The sequence below is a fragment of the Sphaerodactylus townsendi genome, linkage group LG01 (genome assembly GCF_021028975.2).
Source record: "Sphaerodactylus townsendi isolate TG3544 linkage group LG01, MPM_Stown_v2.3, whole genome shotgun sequence".
Taxonomy (NCBI): domain Eukaryota; kingdom Metazoa; phylum Chordata; class Lepidosauria; order Squamata; family Sphaerodactylidae; genus Sphaerodactylus; species Sphaerodactylus townsendi.
The window spans coordinates 88423437-88447569 of record NC_059425.1 but is presented as its reverse complement, the minus strand read 5'-3'; the positions used below and the strand labels follow the sequence as shown (position 1 = coordinate 88447569).

Genomic DNA, 24133 nt, shown 5'->3' with positions numbered 1-24133 from the left:
AAGTTGCAAAGATGTAAGTCATAATCCAGTAAACAAAACAGATTAAAATACACAATTTACCAATTTAAAAACATTCAGACTTAAAACATGCAAGAATGAAAACATCTAGGATCAGTGTGGTGTAGTGATTAAGAGTGGTAGACAAATCTGGAGAACTGGGTTTGATTCTTCGTCCTTCGACTTGAGTGGCAGACTCTTCTCTGGTGAACCAGGTTTGTTTCCTCACTCCTATACATGAAGCCCACTGAGTGACCTTGGGCTAGTCACAATTCTTCAGAACTCTCTCTGTTCCACCTACCTCACAAGGTGTGTGTTGTGGGGAGAGGAAGGAAAAGTATGTGTTGTGGGGAGAGTAAGGAAAGAAGTTTGTAGGCCACTTTGAGACTCCTTACAGTTGAGAAAAGCAGGGTATAAAATCCAAACTCTTCTTCTAAATCCAAATCTTTTCAAACACACAGCAAAATACAGTGGAAAAATTCACCCTCCCCTGAACATCCTCTGGAATCCCACTGCCTAACATGTCTTCCTAAATGTAGCAAGGGAAGGCATCCTCCTCACTAGGGATGCCAGGAAGGACCTAGGGATGCCAGGGATTCCAAAGGGGACCTGGGGATCTCCCAGAATCATAACTCATCTCTAGGCTACTGAGATCAGTTCCCTGGAGAAAATGGATGCTTTGGAGGGTGGACTTGTACCGCCCTGTCCTCCCCAGGCTCCACTTCCAAATCTCCAGGAGTTTCTTAAACTGGAGATGGCAACCTTACCCAATACCCCACCCAAACTTGTGGCAAGGGAGGACCTGGGAACCCTATTCCTCACCCAATCTAACAGGCCTTTCTGAAGGGCTGGGCCTGCTACAGAGAAGGCCCCTAATCTTGCTGTAGCTGTATGGATAGTTCGATAGTAAGGGGGGGAAAGCTGTCTGAAGAACGTAGCTGGTGCAGGAGATATGATTTGGGAGATATGATTTGATAAATGTGAGGACCCTAAGCCACAAAGCACTTTAAAATAATAACCAACTCTTGGGATTGGGTCAGGAAGCAAACTGGTAGCTAATTGACACAACTAAATAAAATCCAATAAAATAAATACACACTTGAGTTGTGTGTTTTGAGTGGCTGTCCCCAGAGAGCAGCCTTTCCGCTGTATTTTGTACTGATCAGAGCTTCCAGAATGCCTTTGAAGGCATCCTAACCTAGATCACATTGCAGTAATCCAGTCTGGAGTTTACATTAGCCTGGAACAGCATAGCCAGGTCAGCAGAATCTAGGTAAGGGGTCAACTTGCAAGCTAGATGTAATTGAAAGAAGGCACTCCTAGGAACAGCGACAGCCTGCTTATCCATTGAAAACTCTGAGTCATGGATCAGCCCCAAGCTCTTAACTTGATCTACCATGGAAAGCTTAACCCCATCTAAGTTTGGTAAATCAACACCAGCTAAATATTCTGTCTTCCCAACCTCTGTCTTGTCTAGATTAAGTATGTTTCTATTACATGCAGTACAGAATAGGAATGGCTTTGTCATCTTCATTAAAAAAAAAGATTGTATCTAGCCTGTACTGAGAAACTGAGAATTTTAGATTGTCTTTTTTATTTACAGCATCAAGAGGAATAAATTATTTTTCAGAGAGAAGAGAAAGAAGAGGGGCTTCTCGCTTTCAGATCTCAGATAGGATTCCTTCTCAACCATATCATCATCCAAACCAGGGATGCCCATGGAGAGGACCTCCAACGCCTCCTTATTCATATGAATTCCGTATTCCTGGTAACTCTTTCCCCTGCGTACATACACATTTCATAGAAGAATAATGTTCCACAGTCCTATAAATGTATTTACCATAACCTTTTACTTTTTTCACATACAGAAGTTAGATCCAATGACCCTTCTGCTAAGTTGGATCCAATTTCATGAAATTTCCAAGAACTGAGAAAGCATTTTTGTGGTGGTGGAAGATTCAGTGGAAGAGAGTCACTGAATCTAATTTGGCAGAAAACATCATTGGTCCACCTTAGTATGTGTTAAAGACTTGATCTTAACCAATGTCATACACAGTGAAAAGCAAGGCTGTGCAACATCATCAGTTAAGGCTGCCAAGGATACTTCCCTTCCAAGTAGCTGGGGTAGACCTGACTGATGATTCTTGCCAGGAGAATGCATCTATGCTCATTCTCCTGGATCTGTTAGCAGATTTTGGTACTATCATCTATGGTATCCTGGAGCAGCTGTCTGGATTGGGAGTTGGGCCACCATGGATTTTCCTACCTAGTTCGCCTCTTTTGAAAGTCTTTATTGGGTGACTACTGCTCAGTCCTATGTGGCATTTGTGTCATGGGAAGTCCCATGGGGGCTTGATCTTGTCCCCATGCTGAGCACAAAATCTAAACAAATCTAAGTTGGCAGAGATCATCTGAGGGTATGGAGTAAGATGTAAACGGTATGTGGATGTCTCTCATCTCTGTTTCTCTCTAATCGGGATGCTGACTAGTTGATAGAAACACTGCTGTGCTCTGCTGGAGGCTCAGGTCTCCTTAATGGCATGATGCGCCTTTATCAGCTTTGTCTAATATGTCAGCAGTGGCCATTCTATGCTGTGATCTCACCTAGGTTAGGTTGCTGAAATATGTTGTACATGGTACTGCCTTTATAGGCTGCCCAGTAACATAGTCCAACATGTAGTGGGCCTAATTGTTTTTGAGGATGGGATACAAGGATCATATCACCTTTGTACTGAAAGATCTGTACTGGCTACCTAGGCATTACTGCATATAGTTCTGAGTGTTAGTACTTTTAAGGCTCTGGACAGCTTGAGGCCAGAATACATAAAGCACCTTTTCTCCCATACTGTCCAGTTCACCTGTTAAAGCACTACTCCTTGTGCCCCACCCACAGAAGTAATGTGGGTGGTCATTAAAAATGGGGACTTCTCTGCAGTAGCATGCCCCCCCATTAGTGGCATCTTAATTATGGGCTTTTAGGTACCAGCTCAACATGTTTCTGAGTACCTGGACTTTTAACTGACCTTTATCTCTTTGCTTTGGCTTCTCAATTTTATTTTGTTTGTTTTTATGTCTGCTTTAATGCTTATTTATTGACTGATTAATTAATTTCTCTGCTGCCTCTTTGGGCCTTCCTGATGATGTTAACAAAATAAAACAACATAAAAACAGGAATTCAACCATGAAGAAACCACTTGATTAAAAAAAAAACACAGCATGATAGTGCTGCAGGTTTACTGGTTTCTGTCTTAAATATTGTTGCGAAATTTTATCACCACAGTTTTAGACTTGATGGCCAATTATGCAGAAGGTGTTTGCTGTGTGGTGGAGGCGAGTGTCTGCCACGGCAAGAAATACGTCTTCTACAGATTTATTTCCTCTAGCCTCGCTTTCACTTTCCACTCTCTCTGGGACAAGCAAATCCACTTACAGCAGGATTTTAATTTTGCTTCGCTGCTAGAGCAGGACAGGTTTGCCAGTGGACACTGTTTTGCCCTGGACCTTTTCCCTCTGCCCACAGCCAGCCTCTCTAGTGTACTGATGCTGTATTCAAGACTTTTCTTTAACTGTTAGCCTTTTTTATGTTGATATATCAATCTATCAATAGATTATTAAATTTATATATCAATCTATTTATAAAGTTAAAGATAAAAATTAAAGATATTTAAAATTAAAGCACACATGCATGATAGAGGAGCTGTGAAACATTGCCCCCTCCCCAGAAACAAGCAAAAAGTCAGCTAGTGGGTCATGCTTGCCCCTCTGCAAACAGGGCCATTGGTAATAATGCTGAACATGTCCCCAAACAAAGACTCCCCTGCCAATTCTCTTTGAAGTCATGGGGACCTCATGGTTTGTAATTGGTCAATCTTAACCAGCTTTAATTTTTATACTCATTTTGTTTCATACTGATAAATGCCTCAGGCAAATTCTAAACTGCAGGATGTAAATATTTTAAATTACTAAATAAGGATAATTGCATAATCATATCATAACTACCTATTTCCATTCTCACTGAACTTGTACAAATAAGTCACATAATCTTTCTGCATTTGCTATGTGTTGAATTTTTAAGGAATTTCACTGGCATGTCATCGCTATTGCCTGTAGTTTTAGATTCTAATTTGTTCCAATTCAGAAAACCATGATTGAGTTTTTGTGCTGGATCTTTATTTAATGGTTCTTGAACCTAGTTAAAAGGGAACTTACAAATGGCAAGAAAGCCTTTTTCCTCTTTCAAGGCTGGGTTTTATTCAGAGTTTCAGTGAGACAATTAAAGTATCACACTTAATTGTCTATAATTTCCCCATCCCCATCTCTTCTAACAACAACAACACCTCACAGCTCTTCTGGCAGCCCTATATTAGTCCTCTTGTAAAGATCTAACTTAGAGCATCTGTTAATTTATCTACTGAAACAACAAAACTTTGCTCATATTTAGTGTATCTTTGAAAAGTACCAGCTAAAATTTCATTATCTAGTATTTTATCTTACCCTCAAGGAGAGAACAAGACCAGCTGCAATATCTCTTTCTGAATTTCAAAAATGCATGTGGGTTATCTCATGCTTGAACCTAGATTTCAGCCCAAACATAAGCAGATATGCAGTGATAAACAGGCTGCAGTGACTTTGTACTTTCAGCTGAGCACATAGTACGAGTTGCAGTATTCTTTCCTTTATTGTAGCTTTCAGGTACTTGTGGATTAGGTGAATCAGCCCTGATTGTTGGATAACATTGATTTCAGTTAGGGTATGAATATTTAAGACTTTGTGGTTGTAGATTCCTTAAATATTTCCCTCTGCATTTTCTCCTAATTAATCAGAATTCTATACTAGTCTTAAATAAGTAGTTTATTCTTCTCTTGTCACACATTTCCTTTGTCTCTTTATGAGGCATCAGTTCAGAATTGAGACAAATAGCAGCACCAGAGGTGTGAGTTGTCTATGCCCTATTATATTCTCTGTTGTGTCTGGTGTTAAACTTCTCATCTTATTAGAACTGTAGATTTAACTATTTGCATCACTTATTAAGGCAGATCACTGAAAATGTTGGTTGGAACTAAGGTAAGCCTTTCTTAACTCCTTTGCAGCTGTTTGTTGAATGTTGTTAAAAGGGAAAGAAAATTATAAACATTGTTAGAGATAAATTTACTTGCTGAAGTGTGGCCACATATGAAGGTAAAACTTGCCAAAACTTGCTGCTGAATGGGAGAATACTGCTGGGATCACACTCTGTAAGGGCTTTGACTATATTTCAGGCTAACTAATCTTATGAGAAGAAAAAATGAGGGTAGCTCCATGAATGTCACTTTTGGATGAAAAGCAGAATGGGAATGGAACTTTCTAACCACCACTGTCACATTCAAATCCTTCTGAATATTCATAATCCATATCGTAATTGGGTCTATCATTAATAATACAGAGAAGGAAGGCATGGTACAGCTTGATCTCATCAGATCTCGGAAGGAGGAGCGGTAGGAAGGGAGAACAACATCCATCCATCCATCCATCCATCCATCCATCCATCCATCCATACATCCATCCATCCATCCATCCATCCATACATCCATTCATCCATCCATCCATCCATCCATCCATCCATCCATCCATCCATCCATCCATCCATCCATCCATCCATCCATCCATTCATTCATTCATTCATTCATTCATTCATTAGATTTCTAAACGGCTTTTCCAGAGCTGAGGGCAGTTTACAGTACAGTAAAAATCACAACAATATGAAATTAAAAACCAATACTGATTCCAATATTACAGTATTCAGCACTGTGAATCAGAAGCATCAACTTGGCCAGCAGTTACATGGAGGGTAACACACCAAACCAGTGGCCTCAATCTGGAGGAAATCCACTTGTCAAACGAAACTTGTTATGCAGGCCCTGCAGAATTCGCTGAGATAAGTCTGACAGTGCATGGATTTCCCAGGCGGAGCATTTCACTGAGGAAGCAAGAGCTGCCACCAAAAGTAATCTAAATATGATGTAAGACCTGACAGACTTTACAGGGTCCGGCAACCAAAAAACTGCCTGATGGGTGTAAGGCAACTATAGGCGAATGTATGCCAGGAGATGGCCACTCAGGGATAAATTGGGCTCCAGGCCATATAGGGCTTTAACAGTAATAACTAACATATTGAATCTCACTTGGATCACAACTGGCAACCAGGTGCAACTGTTTCAATAAGGCAGAGAGTGGGTGTCCCATGGCAATTCTGTGGGGACACTCTTGCAGTTACGATGCAGTTTCTGTATCGATTTCAAGGGTATCCCCTATTACATATATGGATTACAATAATTCAATGTGGGAGTGACCATGGCATGAATTACTATAGCAAGGGTCCGGCCTGGAAAGAGAAATGGGATAATTGACAGGCATGGCAAAGATGAAGAAAGTTGATTGTACTCCATCACTGACACTCCGCCCAAAAGCCATATCTATCAATGTAAGCTTGACACCGTCCAGAGTCAGGTGCAAAGGTCCCTCGAAGTCCCAGGCTGGGTCTAGTGACATAACCTCCATCTTAGATGGTTTTAACTTCAGCCAAAGAAGACTCTGCAGAAGAAGGCAATGGCAAATCACTTCTGATGCTCACTGGCCTTGAATTCATCTTACCAGTCACCATGGTCCCTTCCGCGACATGCAGAATAATGTACCTTCAATCTAATTTCAATGCATCTCTTTGCAGCTGTATAAAATAGCAAAATCCACTTGCAAACAGTTGTGAAAGTGGATTGAACGCGGCATTATCTCTGCATAGTGTGGAAGGGACCCATGAGTCAATCCGGCTGAGACTTGATGGCACTTTTCACACAGGATACAAAATAACACAATAATAGAATAATAAACACATAACCATGATCATTAAAATATAGAGATGCTTAAAGAACTTTTTTGCATGTAGGATGTTAGTTTTATTGTATGTTGTGTCTGTTTCTTCCTCTGTGGGTCCCCAAACTATAAGCATCTTTTTCATCAGATCGCGGATCAGATGTTGGTTTTATAACCACTGTGATGCTCAATGATAAAAATGCATTCTCATCCCATTTCCCATCCTACTTTTAGCATCATATCCCTGGAAATGTTTTGTGACTTATGATAAACCTTTGTAGGATATATATGTGAAACAAAAAATAGCAAAGAAATTGTAATAGTGGCTGATAGAGACATGCTGCGCTTTCAAAATTATGTGGACAATTTCTGAAATACTGTAAGGGTGTAATCTTTATTTTCCCCGTTCTCTGGAATGCTAAAAGCACACTCTTTGCTTCATAGGTCCTGGATATAGGTCACGACGCTTCAACGTCCGGAAAATGGACAAAAGACTCCAGTTTGCCTCTCGTAAATATCTACTACAGAGATTAGTGGAAAAAAATATTGAATTCATTAATTATTTTAAATTAAAAGTTGAAAATACTCAACATGTTTTTTTAATATCTACACCCTATAAAGACAACTTAACAGCCCAATCTAGATGGGAAGGTGAATCCCCTTGAGGAGGAGGAGGTCACGAGGGGTTGCATCTGACAAATTTGCCTCCCTCCACCAGAGTTACAGGAGGCACCCATGCTGGTGGAGGAAGCAAGGCCAAGCCAACTGCCCTCAGCCTCTTCTGGTGGTCAAATGTAAGTCCATTAAGCCCCATGGAGGGCTTCTTTCCAGCAAGAGGGGATGGCTTTACATCGCTTCCCCTGTGCCACCTTAGATTGCCAAAGTATCAGTAATGGCTGGCATTTAGAATTGACATCTGTTTGCACATATTTGAAAATACTTTGCATACAAGAAGCTTATTTGAAACAAATAATCACACAACAACTAACAGGCAAATATTCCCAGAGGTCCTGTGTGTTCATGGTTTTTATTTTTAGACTCACTTCCAATTTATTTGTCTTTAGATGGCCCAGATAACTTTCTACCTGAATGGAATTAACCAGAAAAAAAGTAGAAGACAGCAAAATGTTTTGATAACGTATGATGATAACAAATCATCAGAATTATTTGACTTCTTTGTACTGCAATAAAAACACAGCAACTGTTCTGGAGATTAAAAGTGCTATATATTTTGTTCTGATCTTACAAGTTAACATATCTCTCATTAGTGATTGCAGAACAGAATACAAGGCTCCCTCAAGGAATGTAACAACATTTGATAAAACATTAGTCAGACTGGGAACAGGCAGCAACCCGGGTACTGTACAGAATCAATTTGGGTTTTCCATCAACAATCAGTATGTTCACTAATGAAGCATCGAAGGGTATTCGAGGCAAAGTTCCAGATGGCACAGAAGAGGGTTTAACAGCAAAAGCTGTGAGAACAACTTTCACTTTCAAAAATTACTTTGATCCAAAACAATCAAATTCAACATCAATAAAGCTAAATTTTAACCTTTATTATACTCGAGAAGGTAAAATCTTCATTGGAAACAAAGGAAAACTGTCTTCATTATTCCTAGTCTTTTCTGCCTATTTTGGTGCTTTCGATGAAATTATAGTTTTGTTAATAACAAAGTAAAGTATTAGTTGGACAACTCTGAATGCATTCCCTAACTCTAATAGCAAAGGCTGACCTCACTTGGACAGGCAGCCCCATGTAACAAACCAGTCATATTATGAAAAACTTTTAAAACCCAAAACACTCATTAATTTATGGATTTCAAAAACCCAGGAACACAATAACAGCAATATCTGCAGGCATCACACAGAGGGACAGGATAACACAGGATTAGTGCCATAGCAATACTAAAGGCAAAGTCTTTATACACCATCAGAGAACAGGGAGGCAAAGCCAGAGCCAGGAGAAAAGTTTCTTTCTTCCTGTGACTTCCTAAGCTCCATCTGGTCCAATACATAAAAAGACTGATAGAAATATTTAAGTGGCCATGAAATGACTCTAGGAAAAAATTTCACAGAATTGTATTCATTTAAAGATATAGAGATAGTGCCAGGAAGTATGTTGTATGGTTTAAAGTAGTATTCTCCTGACGCTAAGCCAGAGTTTGTGGCTGGCATCTTCAGAGGTGATCGAAGATGCTAATACAGAGGATCTGAAGATGCCAGCCACAGACAGCTAAACGCCAGGAGAATGTTGCTATGAACACGCCATACAGCCCGAAACCACACAGCACCCCAGTGATTCCGCTGTGAAAGCCTTCGGCCAATATGTATATACTCTTTTTTTGTCATTAACTCCAAAATGGCTTTCATTTCACAGACAGTACTAGCAGACATTAAAAGCATTAAGAAGACAGGGTTTTTTTTGGTTTTTTACAACCACACAGATAAGCATGACAGGTTTTCATAATTTTTTTAAGTGTAAAGTTAGAAGCAAGTATAGAGAAAGAAGCAAGGAGGAATGATGCAAATCATCCAGTGGAATCCTGCACTGTCATAGTATTGCATTTTTATATATATATAAAGCATGAAAGAAAACATTTTGCAAAAGAAGATATACATAATAAAAACCCCTGAACAAATGGAGATAGATGTGCTCTGTACATGTCTGTCTCTAAGGAAAGGAGAAGAACAAACTAGAAGGTCAAAGCACTTTCTGTCAGTACATGAGTCCCTCTGACAGAGAAGTTTCCGGTGGACTTGAGGCTGATAGAACACTCTGCCTTTTAGCTGAGTAAGATGTTTGTATACAGTTTCATCCACTCTTCTTCTGCTGCATCCAGGTCCAGGGGAAAATAAGTTTCTTTCTGTGCTTTTAATATCCCAAGAAATGGTACTTGTATGCTTGGGGCATCCAAACATTTGGGAATACACTGGCTGAAATGGTTTTCTCCTGTCATTATCATTATGATATTCTTCCTCCCTTACATGCATTGGCCAAAGTAAGTCTCTTGGGTTGACTTCCCATGTCTTTCAACATCAGCCTCTCAGGATCCCAAGTGTCTCTGCTCTTTGTCTGTCATGTCATACTGGCATGAGCCCTTTCTAGCTGTTAGTTACTTTGAACAAGTTCATATGCAATTAGCTCCTCCTCCTCTGCATTCCTGCCACTTCTCTCCCCACAAAGTCTTCTGGATCTCGGCACAGTAGCCCATTTTGTACTGCCTGCCGCTAGCTAAATCTCTGTTCATGGCCACAAGGGGATTTTCAATGGATGAGAGGAGAATTTGTGCAAGGTGAGAACTGGCAACTTGGTTGGTAGACAAGCCCTTGCAGAATTACAGGATCATATAACCCTGTAGATAGAAAGAATATTAAAATACATGTAAAAGGCTGCTGTCTTAAAATACTCGCGTGTCAGTTCAGTTGAGCTCTCCGTGAATTACTACCAAATAAACATGTATAGATTTATAGTGCCAACCTAAATACAGTTACACCCCTCTAAGTCCACTGAAGTCTGTGGAAAGTGTTATTCTGTTTAGGGTGGCACTATTGTACAGTCAGCAGCGTAAATACTGAACAATATTCAATATTGCACAGGTGCTCTGTACATCCAGGTGGTGCCCACTGTCATGCCTCCTAGCACATTATGGTTACAGTTCCCATACAATCTCCATTTCAGTAAGACTTACTAAAGCCCTCCTGTTGGATTTTATCTTGTTCCAGGATTGTTTCTCTATACTGAAAAGTCCCCTATACTGAAAAAGACTTTAGCACTTCCTCCCCAAATCATTTTGCTAACTCTTTTCGGCACCTTTCCTAGCTTTACAGTATTCTTCAGCACTGTTACTGTTTTGTTTTCATATTAGTCTGCCATAGTGTAGACCTGAGCTAGGGTTGCCAGCCCTGGCTTGGGAAATTCCTGGAGATTTGAGTGTGGTACAGGAGAAGGGCAGAGGGTGGTGAAGGGAAGGAGCTTAGCAGAGATGTAATTTCGTAGAACTCACCATTTCCCCCCAAGCCGGCTGATCTCTGTAGTCTGGAGACCCCTTGTGATTCCCAGCTGGGCAGAATCTCTTCGCACTAGCCCCAGTGTTGACCACATGCAAAGGGCATTGTCATGGACCAACGCCCTGAGCTTATGTTGTCCTGTCTTCTTTTGCAAATGGAAATGAGATCAGATGCATAATTGCTGTGTGGACACTTTAAACAAAGTCGTAGAGACATGTTAATATACTTATATTGAATATGCTATGGCAGTTTATGTCTGCAAGTGAGGCTGAAAGAACACCTCTACTGAGCAACCGCCAATCCCAAATCATGAATTTCGTGCCAGAGCTCTTAGTTAAGAGGTGTGTAATTTTGTGTAATTTCAAACCTCACTCCACATACCATGGGAGAAGAGAGAAGCAATGCCTGGAAATCTTGCTTTGTGGCAATCAGCACATACAAATAACATGATCAGACTACATTATGATCTACCAACAAAGTGACGGTGACTGCTTAAAAACTGGTTTGTGAAATGCTGGCTTAGAAATTCTGAAATCCCTTCTGTGGCCCGGCATAGTGCAGCCGCCCCCCAGCCTGTATCTGAAAAAGCAAAGGATCATTCCCATTTTGTAGCGACGCCCTCTTATTAAATTTTACCAGTAAAGCAACAATCTTGCCACAATGGAGGAACAAAGCTGCCATTTGACCTAGAATACAATTTTCAACTAATTAATAAAGTGACCATTAGCTCATGATGTAATAACAGGAGTAAAGGAGCAAATTACTGTGCTAATTCACGCTTGCTAAGGGTAGTTACACACTGTCATTGTATTGCAAATGTCTTGAGGCTCTATTCTTCTTCTCTCTTTCACTAATACTCTTAAAGTGCTCCCACCAACACTTGTCTTTCTAGACCCTTTGCAAACAGGTAAGAATTAGCCCTTCAAAGATCAATCAGGATATAATTGTTGCTAACAAAGTGCCACCTGGTGAGAAATGTTACAATATACCATCAGTACAAAGCATTCAGTCTCTTGGCTTTACAACTACTGTAAAGGAAGGGGTGGGGGGAGTTGCCCCCACTGTTTTCGGGCACCTGCAATGCTGGTGTTAATGGCTTCAAGGCAAAGAAAAATGTGCTCTCTGCAGTGCAGGGCTGAGTTCGCTTTTGCCTTGCCAGTATCTATGATCAGTTTACAGTGACCGGAGCAGCAGTTGCATGTTCTATACCAAGAGTTTTCCAGTGATGTTAGCCTCTTCAGACCTGAGACATTTTTAATGTTTAATGCAGTTCACTGCTCAAAAGAAAAAATGGGGGGGGGGGGGGGGTTTACTATTTTTATTTTAAAGATAAGAATAGTAATAAGACAACAGTAAGAACATCAAAAACATGTCCTCTGGGGATAAGGCGGTCTATTTAATGATGATGATGATGATGATGATGATGATGATGATGATGATGATGATGATGATGATGATGATGATGATGATGATGATGATGATGATGATGATGATGATAAATTGGTGAATTAAAAAAAGAAAACCAAAGCTCCTTCTGCACAGGATTTCCCCCCATGTGGAAAGCAGGGAGTTCCTACATTTAAAGGAACACACCAACATTGTGTTTATTCTGGAGCATGCTCCATGGCATTCCTCTCCATTCATGGCATAGACCCTCTGAACCAAACTTCACCAAACCGGGGTGGTATCATCAGGAGAATCTCCTAAAGGTACCCTGAATGTTTGGTGCTGCTCGCTTAACAATTGCACCCCTGACAACAGACACCCCCCCCCCCCAGATTTCCCCAGATTTTCCTTTTAAATCCACCCCTTTGGCATGGATTTAACGGGAGAATCTGAGGTCCCCTAGTTTAAATGTTGAGTGATGCTGTTTCAGGGTGGGGGAGAATCCACCCCAAAACAGCATCACTTTTATTTATTTATTTATTTTATTAGATTTGATGAACCACCCACCCCCGAAGGGCTCTGGGCGGTGTACAACAAAACAACAACTAAAAACAATAGTGCACAATAATTAATTAATTAATGATTAAAATTCATAATCCTAACTCAGCATAACATAAAGCAAGACTTAAAACTAATAGAGGTGATATTTTCAACGTTAGCTTAACCAACCCCAGATTCTCCCCTTTAAGATGGATTTCAAAGGAGAATCTGGCTCCCTAGTTTAAACACCATTGAAAGTGATGCTGTTTGGGGGGGGTGTTCCAGCATCACAGCAGCCGTCCATGCCCCCCCTCCTCCCCGAAACTCCCAGATTTCCACCGGGGCTCCATTCCCCTAGCTATGCCTCTGCCTGGAGCGGAGGGCAGAAGGGTCTGCCAGCTGAGAGCCCAGCCGGTGGGGGGGGGGCAGGGCAGGGTAGTCTGCCAACCCTGGCCTCGGAGAGCTGCCTCGATCTTGTTGCCACAATTGATACAGTATGTGAACTCGAAACTCCTTGGCTGTCTTCTGGTCTGGACCACTTAAGACTGCTCGAACCCACCGATGTTGGACCACTTAAGACTGCTCAACTCCACCGATGTCAACAGAACTCTGGCTGCAGCGTTCATTCTATCACTCAATTCTTTTGATTTGTACCCCTCCTGGCTGATAGCCAGTGGGAAGTGCTGTGGGACTTCTGTTGAAAATTATCAACTTCTCCTTGAGCAAGGAGAATTTTCAGGAAGCAGCGAGGCAGCGGTCCAACCCACCTTGAAAGACCATCTTTGATCCTTAGATTCACACTACCACCCAGTTTCAAATCTGTTCTGGGTAAGGTAATTAAGAGTACAGAGAAGCTTCAGACTTACCTGATGATGCTAAGGTGTTGAATCCCTTCCAGTCTGGCTTCCATCACAGGATGGAGACCATGCTGGTAGCCATCATGGGATGAACTGCCTCCAACTTGATAGAGGTGGGTCAACACTGTTGGTCTTATTAGATCTGACCGCAGTGTCCAGCATTGTCAATCATGACTTTTTGGTCCATCGCCTTGCTAGCATAGGAATTCAGGGGTCAGTTTATCTTGGCTGGCCTCCTTCTGTGGTCAGAGTTGCAGGTGGCATTGGGGAACGGGTCTAAGCAGCATCACATAGAATGGAGTGCAGGTCTATGCTCTTCCTAACATTGTTTAATATCTATATGCGACCCCTTGCTCAGCTGGGGTGGAGTTTTGAGCTTGGGTGTCATCAATATGCAGATGACACCCAGTTCATTCTTACAATGGAAGGTCGGCCAACCTCTGCCCCTGAGGCTCTCCAGCATTGTTTGGAGGCCATGGTGGGTTGGTTGAGAATGAGCAGACTGAAGTTGAATCCAGTGAAGACAGAGGTTCTTTGCCTTGGTCGGGGAGAGAGACCTAAGGATTTCTGGCTGCCTACCCTGTTTCCCGGAATATACATTATCCCAAAAAAAATAAGACATAGAGGTTTTGCTGAAGTGCAAAATATAAGGCATCCTCGAAGTAAGACATAGCAAAGTTTCGAGCCGAAGTATGCCCGATGAACAGAACACAGAAAATAAGACATCCCCCCCGAAAATAAGACATACGCATCTTTGAGAGCGTATTCTAATATAAGACACTGTCTTATATTCGGGAAACACGTGTACCTAAAATTAAAACTGTCTACATCAGTAGCCCGGGTGACTCTGACCTGGCTTAACACTGAGGAACAGGTCACTAGGACAGCCCAGACTGCAATTTTTTCATATCTCTTTGTTAGGTACCTGCATTATTCCATACCTCTCCAAACCCGACTTACCGTAATCCATGCAATGGTCACTCTTGATAATAGACTACCGTTACCACTCTACACTGGCCGCATCTGGTTCCTTTGATCCGAAAACTGAAACTTATTGAGAATGCAGCAGTGAGGCTACTTACTGGGGCAGCCAGTCATGATCATAAAACACTGATCATGAAAGAACAGCACTGGTCAAGTACCATGTTAATTGTGTTCTCGGTGGGATGCTAACGTAACCGATACACTCATTCATATTATTCTTCACTGCCCCTACATGAAGAAGTCCAACACTTGTCCTCCTGAAAATTACTTGAAAACTGTACTGGACCTCGGACAGCGTGGATCGCGGTGAAGCTGTTGTTGATGAACAGGAAGGAAACACAACTCACGATGCATTTATTTTTATCTACCATAATGGCTGACAGATCCTGCTACACCTATTCCAACATCAAGCTAAAGACATAAGATGCTCCTTGTTGTAAACAAACTTTTAACCTACACATGATTTTAAAAAAAATATTCCCTTTATATTATTTGTAAAATGCCATGGGCTAGTTTTTTTTATTTGATTTGAATAGACCAGAGAGGCCATTTTTGGCCTCTAAGGGGAATAGGATGATGTGGAGGGGAATTTTGTTCCGCCATCTGTTTTGTTAACTATTCAACATTATATCATTGTTATTGGTGTTTTTATAGTCCTGTTGTTTTAAATTTTGTATGGTTTCATTTTAGATGTTTTAATGGATTGTTGCTAACTTGTTGTGACCTGCCCTGAGCTCTGCAGGGATAGGGTGGGATATACATTTGAAAAATAAATAAATAAGCTCCCTCTGTCCCCCCTGCCCCACCCCTCCACGCAGTGGAGTCCACAATTCCAAAGCACCCATTTGCACCAGAGAAACTGATCTCTGCAGGAGATCTCCAAACCCCATCTGGAAGTTAGCAACTGTAAGAACAGTCCTAGTTAGTATGGAAAAAGGAACGTGAGGTTTCAGTGTCACTGTGAGATGGTATATTGGTAAAATCACCATCATGCCTGTGAGCAAGGCCGTCTTAATGCATGAACAGGCTAGGATGTTGCTTTGGGCCTCACAAGTGCAGGAGCCCCATGCTAATCTATGTATGTTGTGATTTGTTGTGACAACAAATAATACTATATTATACTAAATTATAAATATTTGTTATTGGAAAATGAATATTTAGCTTGTGTTTTCCTAATGATAATGAACAATATTAAAAATTTTTCTAAGGGGTTGCATAGGTAGGGAGCCCAATTCACTGCTTTGGCTGAGGGCCTATATCGCTATTAAGACATTCTGCCTAGGATGAGGGAGGAAAGGGAAGAATGGCAAGGGCACTGGCAGTAGCAAATGGTATGTAAAGAGTGGATTGTGAACAGTCCTGGAGCCTCTAGAGACTCTTGGGAACAAGGAATGGCGGGGGAGGGACATGGCACCATGTCAAGCAACACTTTCAGAATTTTTCCAATCTCTATAGTTGTCCGCTAATATAGTTAATCTTCTTCCTCTCCAGTCCACCCTTACCTCTCTACAAGCCTATCGCTAACGGTTAGCGAAGTGGGTAGCATGGCCAGGAGGTTTTCTGCTATGTGCCAGTTATGGCAGAGGCGTTTTGTGCCCCATTTGATGCAGCCTAAATCACAACACAGTAAAAGCAAACAGTAGCAACCAAAACACAAAATGAAAGTAAATAAACCTTTTCCTGTCAGAACTATACACAGATCGCATCAATTCCACTAACTAAATAAATATGTGTACATATGGAAATGTATATATCCATCGTGAAAAACAATTATTTCCACCCTCTGCTCCAATTTTTAAACAGTTACCAAATCATGTAAGGACATGATGACCTCATATTTCATGAACATTAATTTTACTAAGGAGACTTTGATGCGGTACCTTATCAAATGCTTGAAGTGCAAAAGAGAAGTGGTTGTAATTAGTGGCAGAGCATCTGCTTTGCATGGGAGGTCTCAGGTTCAATGCCCAGTATCTCCGTTAAAAGGACCAGGCAGTAGGTGATGTGGACACCCTGCCTAGTAAAAAACACGCCAATCTACAGCCAGTATCACTGAACTAAGGGTCTGATTCAGATAAGTCAGCTTCATGAGTTCAAATGAAAGTTGCTACAATTGTTCATTGCTTCATCTGTTCACACTTGTTGAGATGATCAAAGAATACTAAGAGGCTGGTGAGGCTCTCAGTGTTACAGCAGCCTGGGAGTTCTTAACATATGAACACCATCCTCTCACACACACTGGGAAAGCTTTTCAACCCACTGAATATTTTTTTTCAAAATCTCAGAATCTTTCTTTACAAACCTTAAAACATCAATAATGTATATTAGGGTATGAGTCTTTAGATTTTTATTTTCCCCAGCTGTCTACTCCAAGAACATGACTGTGACTGCCTGAATGGATTATAGGTACAAGCAGTTAAATAAGTATTTGAGAGAAGCAATAGCAAGGAGTAAAGCAAAAGCAAAATAAGAGTAACTCAAGAAATTATTTTATTCAGAAAAATATTTCACGACATCACAAGCTAAAATAGCATCCTTATGAACTGCTATGTACTTTGTAGTTAAGCAGATAGATATTGAGATTTCTATCTTCAGTTTTGCAGAATCATGGGAACCTTAACCTTTATTGTATAGGCAGAGTAGATCATATTCTAGTATGTACTTTTACCGCTAATAAATGAAGCTTTGGCTCATTCCGCCATTACGCAGCTAATCCACTTTCAAAATTGCTTTCAATGCTCTTGAAGTTGTGCGACAGCAAAATCCACTTAAAACAGCTGTGAAAGTGGTTTGAAAACGCATTATTTCAAGGGCATGAAGGCTTTATGTCAGCGAAGTTAGGGCCCAAATCATGTAGCTGTCTTACCAAATTGGTGTGGCTACCAAGTGAGCCTCCAGGCCAACCTACTTGTTGCAGCTCAATGCTCGCCACTTAGTAGGATTCCCAGCAACCCACACTTTAATATCTTAATTGAGCTTAACCTATCTGTGCCTAACCTTCCTCACTCAGTCCACTGAACGTTTAGTTCAGAGGTCTCCAACCTATGGACCTCCAGATGTTCCTTGGATTCTACCATTCCCATCAGCTCTAAGCACCGGGCTGCTGACAGGGCTGATGCAAACCATAGTCCATGAACATCTGAGGGTCATAGTTTGGAGACCCTGGCTTAGCTTGTTCTTTCTGGGCCACTCCGCTTCTTTAGAGCATCCATTTTTGTCCTTTTCATCTCTCCGCTGCCAGCTTGAGCAGCTGCATATATTGATTTATGTACTTCCATGCTCCAAAATTCTCCATAGTGTTCTATGCATACATAATGCATTACAGCTTACTTTTCAAAAAACTTCTTTATCCCATTCTTTTGTGTTTTCAAACAAGTCTGTGGAATTGCTCACTTGAAATGCAAAATCTCTCTGTCTTTACTATTCCTTTACTGACTTCTAGCTTTACGGATTTTTCAAATCCAGAAGGGTACATATCTTGGAAACACTCAAAAAAAACAAAAAAACCTATTGAATTGAGTGTAAATAAAGTTGAACACGTGCTGCCCAACAGTAATTTGCCCTGTTTCCATGCTTCTACATTCAGTCTTGTTATATTAGAAAAACATTAGAGCCTTCAGCAGATAGAGCCCTGTGATACCATGGATATAAAGTCCAAAAAATAAATAAATGAATTTTAAAAAATGATAATGAGAAGTTGTTTAGTCTCTATTTGCTGTACATTTCCAGGCCATCGTGCCTTTACTATATATATGACTGTTCACATCCCACAGGCCAGGGCTATCCCCTTCTCATCTTCTAAAATAATTTTAATGCTAATAATTCTATAAAAATATGCTGGACTAAGAGTGAAGTTGCCGCTGGCCTTCGCTCTGTCTGCCTCATAATAATGTTGAGTGTGTGTTGATGCAAAATATTCCCCACATTCCTGCACTATCAACACATCTTGTAGATCAGTTCTGAAAGTCTGAATATGTAATATATGATGAACGCCTATAGATGATGCAGACCTAAAACAGCACATCCCACTCTAATGCATTGTTAATGTTAAAATGTGAGCATTTTGACAGTAACTTCACATGATGCTTCAACTTGATAGCAATTGCTTTGTAAAGAAGAGAAATTTGATTCCTGGCGCTATTGTTTGGCAACCCCATCCTCCCTGACAGAAATTCTAATTGCTCGCCAGCTGCTTATGATCACCTTTGAAAATCATGTTTATAAGGATTTTGGCAGCAAATCCGAAAGTTGGTCAACCACTTTTATTCTTGTTAGGGCGGTTTTTAAAGAAACCATTCACTTTTAATGATAAATAAGGCATGTGTGATGTGTTAAATCCCACAAAGTTATCCCCTAGGAGAGTGCCATGTAATTTACATTTTGAGAAACAAACACATCTCTCTTTGGGATTTTCCTTGTTGGCTCACACAATATGCTATATAGCATATTAAAATTTCATGTTATAGCAATATAGCATATAGCAAATTCTATGCTATAGCAAGAGAGCCGAATGTTTCTACAGTTCCATGTTGGGAAGATCCAGGTCTTTAAAAGGCACTTTCGGCCTTATTTTCATAGAGTACGCTCTCAGTTTTATTGTTGCAACATTATCAGGAAGACACTCCGGACTACTCAGTCTTTGGGATATGTAGCTTTGAAGGAAACCATTGTTGTTGTTTTCCCAGTCAAACTGGAAGGGGTAAGTCAGATGTATTTGTAGCTCAAACTGCCATTGACCCATAGAGCATATTTCATTAATTAACTGCATCAGTTAATTGGTAGCCCTGTAGAAATCTAATACACCCCAATGCTGTTTCTCCCATATCTAGTAGTTAACTACCTTGTGCGTCGAGGATGAGCTGTAGATGGGATGCTGTGGAAGAAAAAGAAAAACCAATCAATGACATGCCAAGAGTTCAGGCGATGAAAGACCGTGTTCCTTTGCCCGTATTTGACCTTTTCGCCAGTTCCATAGAATCCTGTTCGACTTTGGGGACTTTCCGGGTCCTTTCTTAATAGTCTCCTGCTTTGGGTTTATTGTTTTTGCGAATTCTGTAGACAGGAGATTCTGGTTTCACAGTGAAGCAATTTACCAGCCAGCTTCATTTTAGATTGTCAGCCTGGTCACTCGTTGGGTGTTCATCATCTGCAGCCTGAAGGTAAGTGAATTGTGTGGTGACAGATATAAGCAGTCACTCTTGATTTTACACAATGCTTCATCCATGCTCACTTTTACTATAAGAATAAGGGATTTAATGAATTCATCCTATGTACCTGCATTGGCTCCATTACTGGTGATATTGAGAGGTAAGCGCCCAAAATCGTTCCCTACTGACATAGAAGATGGATGGAAGTAGTCTCATTAGCATTAGAAGTGCCTGTGAAAATCTCCCACACATCATTGGGAGAAAGGCAAGCACCGTGACACCTATTAGAGCACATCAGAGAGCTGCTATCTGTGAATATTTTAGTTACTCTTTTCACATTTTCTGCTCCTACAGCTGTGTAGGAGAAGGAAAACATGCCTCTGGTTGGCAATCTTCTTCCAGTCAATGTTGTTTTGGGAATTAAAGACTCCTCGCACACCATTCACCAGCAACAAACACATGCTCACTCATCTTTCTCGCTAGAAGCCCTTCGGTTTTCAATACGAATGGCAACCGCATGCCATATTTCAAATCCGGCCCCAACTTTCGCAACCAGCTTCCCATAACCTTCCAAGCAAACAGCATCACAAAAGCCAAACCCCACACCATACCAAGATCTGTTCAGTCATTGCAAGCCTAATAACCCCACGCTTCCACACCTAAAACACCTGCGTCAGCGCTTTTTGGATACTGGCACAGAAAACTGAAGCCTAACCTTAGCTGCCTATCAAATATGAAACAAATATTACCTCTGCTGCAGGCTTTGAAAATCCATTCAGGTCTCTGATTTTCACAGGTGTGATGGTTGTTTTAAAAAAATATTTTATCCGCAGAAATTGGAATATTTACACAAATGCATTTTTTTTTTAGGGGAACACAATTGCTAAAGTTGTAGAGAGAGTAGGACACCTAGGACTTGGCAATCCCTGTTAATTAGTGTCTTTGGAAAAACCTGCCTGTGATGAAAATAAAACCCCTGTCGTTAAACCCACTGCATTTCCTTTGTGGCTGAATGCTGCCAAATAATGTTGTACCCGGCTTAAGTAAAATCTAAAAACCCGTACCAAAGCGTTAGTAATTGGTTCTGAGCAGATTCGTTATTCACTTTTCTTTCCCGCTAATCTTCCTGTGAGCTTGGTAACAATGCAGCACCGCGAGAAGATGGTGGTTATGCCAGGCCGCAGCCTCGCTCACCCTTCCATCTGTGCTTATGTCAGTGCTGCATTTGGAACATATGCTGCCTGTTGCTCACTGACCATCTGTTAGCCGGTTTGATAAGTGTTCCGGTTACTGCGCACGCAAACCATCAAGCAGTGGCAATGCCATTTCGTCGGGTTTAATTTTATCCCTGCGTTAGGAAATGCGTGCGAGGAAGGCGTAAGGTATACTTGTATGCCCAGTCGTTCTGGTACCAATTTTCAGAGACCCAAAATTAAAATAATAAGAATTTTATAGTAATTGTCTTTGTGGCGTCCTGCGGTCCTGTGATTAAAACAATAACTGGTTCTAAATCAGAGCAGCACGCGCTTTGTGCGTAAGGGTCGCGTAGAATAGCCAAAAAAAGTTGGTTTCTAACAGTAACATTTTTTTGTTTGTTTGTTTATTTCAATCTCATAAAGCAGAACAACAGTTATCATCATCTTCGTGAACATATAAAACTAATGAAACTTTACAAAGCAAATGACTTCATGACTTCGCCTCTTCACCTGGAAACCCATCAATTCTATCCATGGAGGTAGAGCTTTTGTGTGCCGTTGGAGAAATATCTTCGAGTTCAAATCCATAATGTTCGACTAAGAAAAAAAACGACCAACAAATTCCCGTCCAGGTTAGGTACATAATGTTCCTACATCCTGGCGAACAACCTCGCAAAATGATAATAAGTGGAAAGTGGATGATGATGGATGAGAAAGGGGAAAATAACTTTCAGTATATCTTTCGGTGGAAGCAGACCACGAAACCCCATTTCAACATTCACTTTCTTCAGTGTAGAGTCCTACGGCCGTTCTCGGTTCTCAACCCAAGTGCACTGGTTTGTCTAAGCCTACCAGGCTCCACGAATACGCATCACGCAAGCCATTAATGCATTATTTAAAATCCGCATGCCACCGTGGCATGCCATTTGATCGTTAATGGGCGCCAGGTGTCGCTGGATCTCCTTGCGTGGACCTGGTCAACGCTCAGCAGCTTCCCTCCATGCTGCTCAGAAGGGCACCATGATCGCAGGGTTGCTCTACCCTCCCTGCCTCCGCCACAGTGTTGGAGGTGTGGATTGCATTGCATACTATATGATTCATGCTGAAGTTATAAACAATCATAGTGGGATGGGGATTCTTCCACGCTAACGGCCATTGCATATCGCCTGGGATCAGTAAGGTTTCTCCTTGGGAATGAGATACAACAGCAGCCATACCTTTAAAAAAGATCATTCTTCTTGATTGCTAAGATCAGATGTATTGATAGCAACTGGGCGTAAAAAATGTGATCCTCTCAACATTTATTTGTATGCGGTGTATTGTTCAGGGTGCCATCAAGCTCATTTTACAACCTCATGGAAACCCTATGAATCAATGTCCCTCCGGAATGTCCTATTGTTAACAGAAGAAGAAAAAGAAGAGCTTTGATTGACCTTAATCTTCTCTCCTGTAAGGAGACCAAAACAGCTTACAAACTCCATTCCCTTTGCTCCAAATGTTGCGCAGGCGGAGCTGAGAGAGTTCTGAATGAACCGCATCTGCCCAAGGTCACCCAAGGTGGCTCATGTAGAGGGAGAGGGGGAAAACAAATCCAGTTCACCAGATAATAGGGGTCCGCTTTCTGCTGATGTGGGAGGGAGTAGGGAATTAAACCTTGTTCTCCAGCCATTAGAACTACAAGCAAAGCTCAGAAATCACCTACCACATTACCTGCTTGAGGCCAGTGGACCCAAAGCAGCCTTTGTAATCATTCCTCCTCCTCTGTTTATCCATATAGCAAGCTTTCCTGCAAGTAGGTTAGGCAGGAAAGTGCCTGATGGGCCCGCCGGTCACTCGCCAACATCCTCATGGCAGAGTGAGATTCAAGCCTGGGTTTACTCAGTCCAATGATTGAACCACTCAAAATCCTAGTAGTTTCAGTGGAATTTTTCTTTTAAGATGTGCCTCCCTTTACTATCCTTTATTTGTCAGGAAAAAAATGTTCTTTTATTTCTGCCTTGCTTAATTTCCGCCCTTTTACAGATTAATTGTTTCATGCTCTTAAGTAGTGTAACCTTTGTGAAGGGTGTTATACATAGTTTATATTTACATTGCTAGTTGGTAATTCCTATTAAGTTCTTGAAGGATTTTAAAATTCAAAAGTGCGTGGCGAAAAATGTGCGGGCTTTCAAGGTACTATAATATAATATAAAATGCCACAAGTACTTTAACAATGATACGTAAGCGTTTAATACCTTTTATTCATTTGTATCCCACTTTTTATTCCCTGTGTAGCACCCACAGATCAAACTGTTAGTCATAATGTTTTAAGCATTTTATAAGTAATTGAACTGAGATTGATAATTTTACCCAGGGATGCTTTGTCATTGCTACTTTGTAACAACATATTTCTACCTATTGCTGCCAATTACTTGTTAGGTGTCATGGCAATTCTGTACTGGGTCACCATTTATTGATAGATTCGATGGTTTATTGACAGATTTATTCAGATTACCGGATAGATCAATAGATATTTGAGACTAGTAGCACCTTTGGTGACCAACAAGAATTAGAGTACAAACTTTGGTCAAAGCTTCCTCAATTGTGGATGCAATGTTCTAGGAAGGGCACTCACTTCCTACATTTAAAGCTGCCAGTGACAGCGATTTTAAGATAATGGTGGAGGGGTTAGAAAGTACCTTAGATGCTTCAGTATGACAATATGAATCAAGAGATAGAGAGAGATCTGATTGATGAACATTGACTCTGGTGATTGCTCAAACTTTACTAGAAGATATGTTCTATTTATTGGTCGGCTAGCTTTCAACGTCGAATCACTAGTGCTTGTATTTCCGGTGTTGTGTTAGAGCAGCATTCTCCTGATGGCTAAACTTCAGGAGAGAATGCTATGAAACGCCATAAGCTGTTTCCTCCGAAACCACACAGCACCCTATGTTCTATTTATTTGTTGTTGATGCTCTTTGAGGTCTCTGTTCAATTTTGCTCCTTCCCTTTTCCTCTACTTCTGCCCTTTGTTTGACCTCTGTCTTCAGATGATCCTCTTCTGCCACCACTTTTACTGATCACTCTCCTCTTTGCCTTCATGCTGGGTTCATACACCAGGTGCTCAATTTTATTTCTACTCTTTCTCTGCCTCCCCCTATTATTAGAAGATACCATTTGCCAGACT

At 41.0% G+C, this 24133-nt stretch overlaps 1 protein-coding gene across 3 annotated transcripts in view; it reads left to right on the top strand.

Moving 5' to 3' along the window:
- Window positions 1-7950, top strand: part of FAM120B (family with sequence similarity 120B) — a 58038-nt gene extending 50088 nt beyond the window's left edge. For 2 of the 3 annotated variants that reach the window (XM_048486782.1, XM_048486774.1), the window contains exons 10-12: window positions 1601-1765; window positions 7288-7353; window positions 7907-7950. In XM_048486782.1, the coding sequence (XP_048342739.1) occupies window positions 1601-1765; window positions 7288-7353; window positions 7907-7920 (245 nt within the window). In that variant the 3' untranslated portion in view covers window positions 7921-7950. The remainder of the gene's footprint in view (window positions 1-1600; window positions 1766-7287; window positions 7354-7906) is intronic. The other variant, XM_048486790.1, reaches the window with a different exon arrangement.
- The last annotated feature ends 16183 nt before the right edge of the window (window positions 7951-24133 follow it).